Source organism: Cervus canadensis, chromosome 23 (genome assembly GCF_019320065.1).
Source record: "Cervus canadensis isolate Bull #8, Minnesota chromosome 23, ASM1932006v1, whole genome shotgun sequence".
Lineage (NCBI taxonomy): Eukaryota > Metazoa > Chordata > Mammalia > Artiodactyla > Cervidae > Cervus > Cervus canadensis.
The window spans coordinates 54028826-54031344 of record NC_057408.1 but is presented as its reverse complement, the minus strand read 5'-3'; the positions used below and the strand labels follow the sequence as shown (position 1 = coordinate 54031344).

General features: G+C 50.7%; 1 protein-coding gene across 1 annotated transcript; it reads left to right on the top strand.

Annotated features, from left to right (window-relative positions):
• Nucleotides 1-377: 377 nt before the first annotated feature.
• LOC122425736 (protein lin-28 homolog A-like) lies at nt 378-1124 on the top strand. The gene has a single exon (XM_043444341.1). It carries the CDS (start codon nt 378-380, stop codon nt 993-995), a length of 618 nt encoding a protein of 205 aa, XP_043300276.1. The 3' UTR covers nt 996-1124.
• The last annotated feature ends 1395 nt before the right edge of the window (nt 1125-2519 follow it).

The window sequence follows — 2519 nt, the reverse complement described above, 5'->3', positions numbered from 1 at the left end:
GTTTGATGGCTTTGTCATACATGCCTACCCTTGCTGCCCAGGAGTAGCTAGGGATCACTGATTAGGAAAGCTTGTGTGTATAAACATATGAAAGTTGAGATTCCAGCAGTTACTCCTTGGGCAGTGTAGCAGACTAAAAAGAGCACGGATCTGCGTGTTAGGGGTCTTGAATGCTTGCCCTAACTGCCAAAAGGTGATTTATGACCTGGCACAAATTATTTACGCTTCCAGCCTTTTATTTCCTGACTTTCAAAAATAATCAGGTGCTGGGGAAGATGTAGCTGCCTCTTCCCCGAACCACCCCTTTGCCTCCGGACTTCTCTGGGGCCAGCAGCCGCCCAAGCAGGGGCCCGGGGCCGCGGGCTCAGCCGACTACCATGGGCTCTGTGTCAAACCAGCAATTCGCAGGTGGCTGCGCCAAAGCGCCGGAGGAGGCGCCGGAGGACGCGGCCCGCGCGGCGGAGGAGCCGCAGCTGCTGCACGGTGCCGGCATCTGTAAGTGGTTCAACGTGCGCATGGGGTTCGGCTTCCTGTGCATGACCGCCCGCGCAGGGGTCGCGCTCGACCCCCCGGTGGATGTCTTTGTGCACCAGAGTAAGCTGCACATGGAGGGCTTCCGGAGCCTGAAGGAGGGTGAGGCCGTGGAGTTCACCTTTAAGAAGCCCGCCAAGGGCCTGGAATCTATCCGAGTCACCGGCCCTGGTGGGGTGTTCTGTATTGGGAGTGAAAGGCGACCCAAAGGGAAGAATATGCAGAAACGCAGATCAAAGGGAGACAGGTGCTACAACTGTGGAGGTCTAGACCATCATGCCAAGGAATGCAAACTGCCACCCCAGCCAAAGAAGTGCCATTTCTGCCAGAGCATCAACCATATGGTAGCCTCGTGCCCACTGAAAGCCCAGCAAGCTCCCAGCTCCCAGGGAAAGCCAGCCTACTTTCGGGAGGAGGAAGAAGAGATCCATAGCTCTGCCATGCTCCCAGAGGCTCAGAATTGAGCCACAGTGGGTGGGGGCTATCCTTTTGTGATCAGAAAGCTTTGAGGAGCAGGCATCAATCGGCAGAGTGGAGAAAGTGGGGACAGGGTGGGTAGGGGGCAGCTGGCACTGCCATATATCTGAGGCTGGAGTCCACAGCATCATCCCCTCTTCCCTCTTGGTGGGAAGAAGGGGTGAGGCAAAGAAACTCCAATTAGCTCTTTCCAAATGCATATGAGGGCTTTGGGGGTTAACCCTCCCTGCATGCTTTATATGAGTCTCCACCCCCAGAATCTCCAGCTTTTGAAAGTGGCCTGGGTACGGAAGTTGTTTTAAAGAATAATATGGAATAGTATTTCCCATATCAGAGTGTAAAGATTAAGAAGAACAGATTGATGGACCCAGCCAACAAGCCACCACATTCCATGGGAGGAAACATCTCGGGGGGGGCAGCAAGGTTTTCCTCTTCTCTCCTCATAACCTCCTCTTGGGACAGAATGTTAAGAACTGTCCCAAGTAATGGATTATGATGACAGATAAAGGGGTGATCGAGGAAACAGCTGCACACTTGGTGCTTCTGAGCTCACTCTCTCCCCATTCTGGGCCAACTGAATTTTATTTATTTGCTGCCTTGGGTGACTGTACCTTGGGTCCCACTTTCTCCAGGATGCCAACTGCACTAGCTGTGTGCGAATGACGTATCTTGTGCATTTTAACTTTTTTTTTTTTTCGTAATATAAATATTCTGGTTTTGTATTTTTGTGTATTTTAATCTAAGGCCCTCATTCCTGCACTGTGTTCTCAGGTACGTGAGCAATCTCAGGGATAAGTCAGCAGCAGCTCCGGGTCTGCACGGCAGGAATGCTTTTTGTTGCTGTATCATCAGAGAGAACAACTATTTGGAGTGTATAGCCTATTGAACTACCTCATTTTTGCCAATTAGAGCTGGCTCTTCTGCCATAGTGTCCTCTTAAAACCCCTCCATCTTCAGCGTTTCATGAGAGACTAGGTTTTAATTGGGTTGCCCCATGACTTGGTCTCCTTCCTACTGAAAGATTGGAAATTGGTCTGAACAGGAAAACGTGGTGCAGAGAGGTTAGGAGAGGCTGGGCCAGGTAAGGAGTGCAGAGAGGGGAAGCCAAGATTAGGCAAAGGTCATCTGTATGTGTGATAAAGGATTCCTGTTCCAGATCTATAATCCCAGGACTCGCTTTATATACCAGATCCATCCTTCACCTGACTGGGCTAGGCTGACCATGCACAACAGGGGGTGTGTGTTTTATAAAAAATGGAAGTTGGTAAGGAGAGGTTTTTAAGAACAATGCCTCTGTACCCATCTTGAGCTGCCCAAGGATGGATATGTGAAGCAAGGACAAGATCTTTAACGATTCTGGGCTTTTCCTCCTTGGCTTCTGGAGAGACCATCAGCAATAGCTTCTTTGTGGTTCCTAGAGCCAGGGTCCTACCCTGCTGCAGCAGTGATTAGTATCATGGCAGCTAAAGGAGAAAGGGCGGTGGTGGTGGGGGGGAGGGTGTGTTTATAAG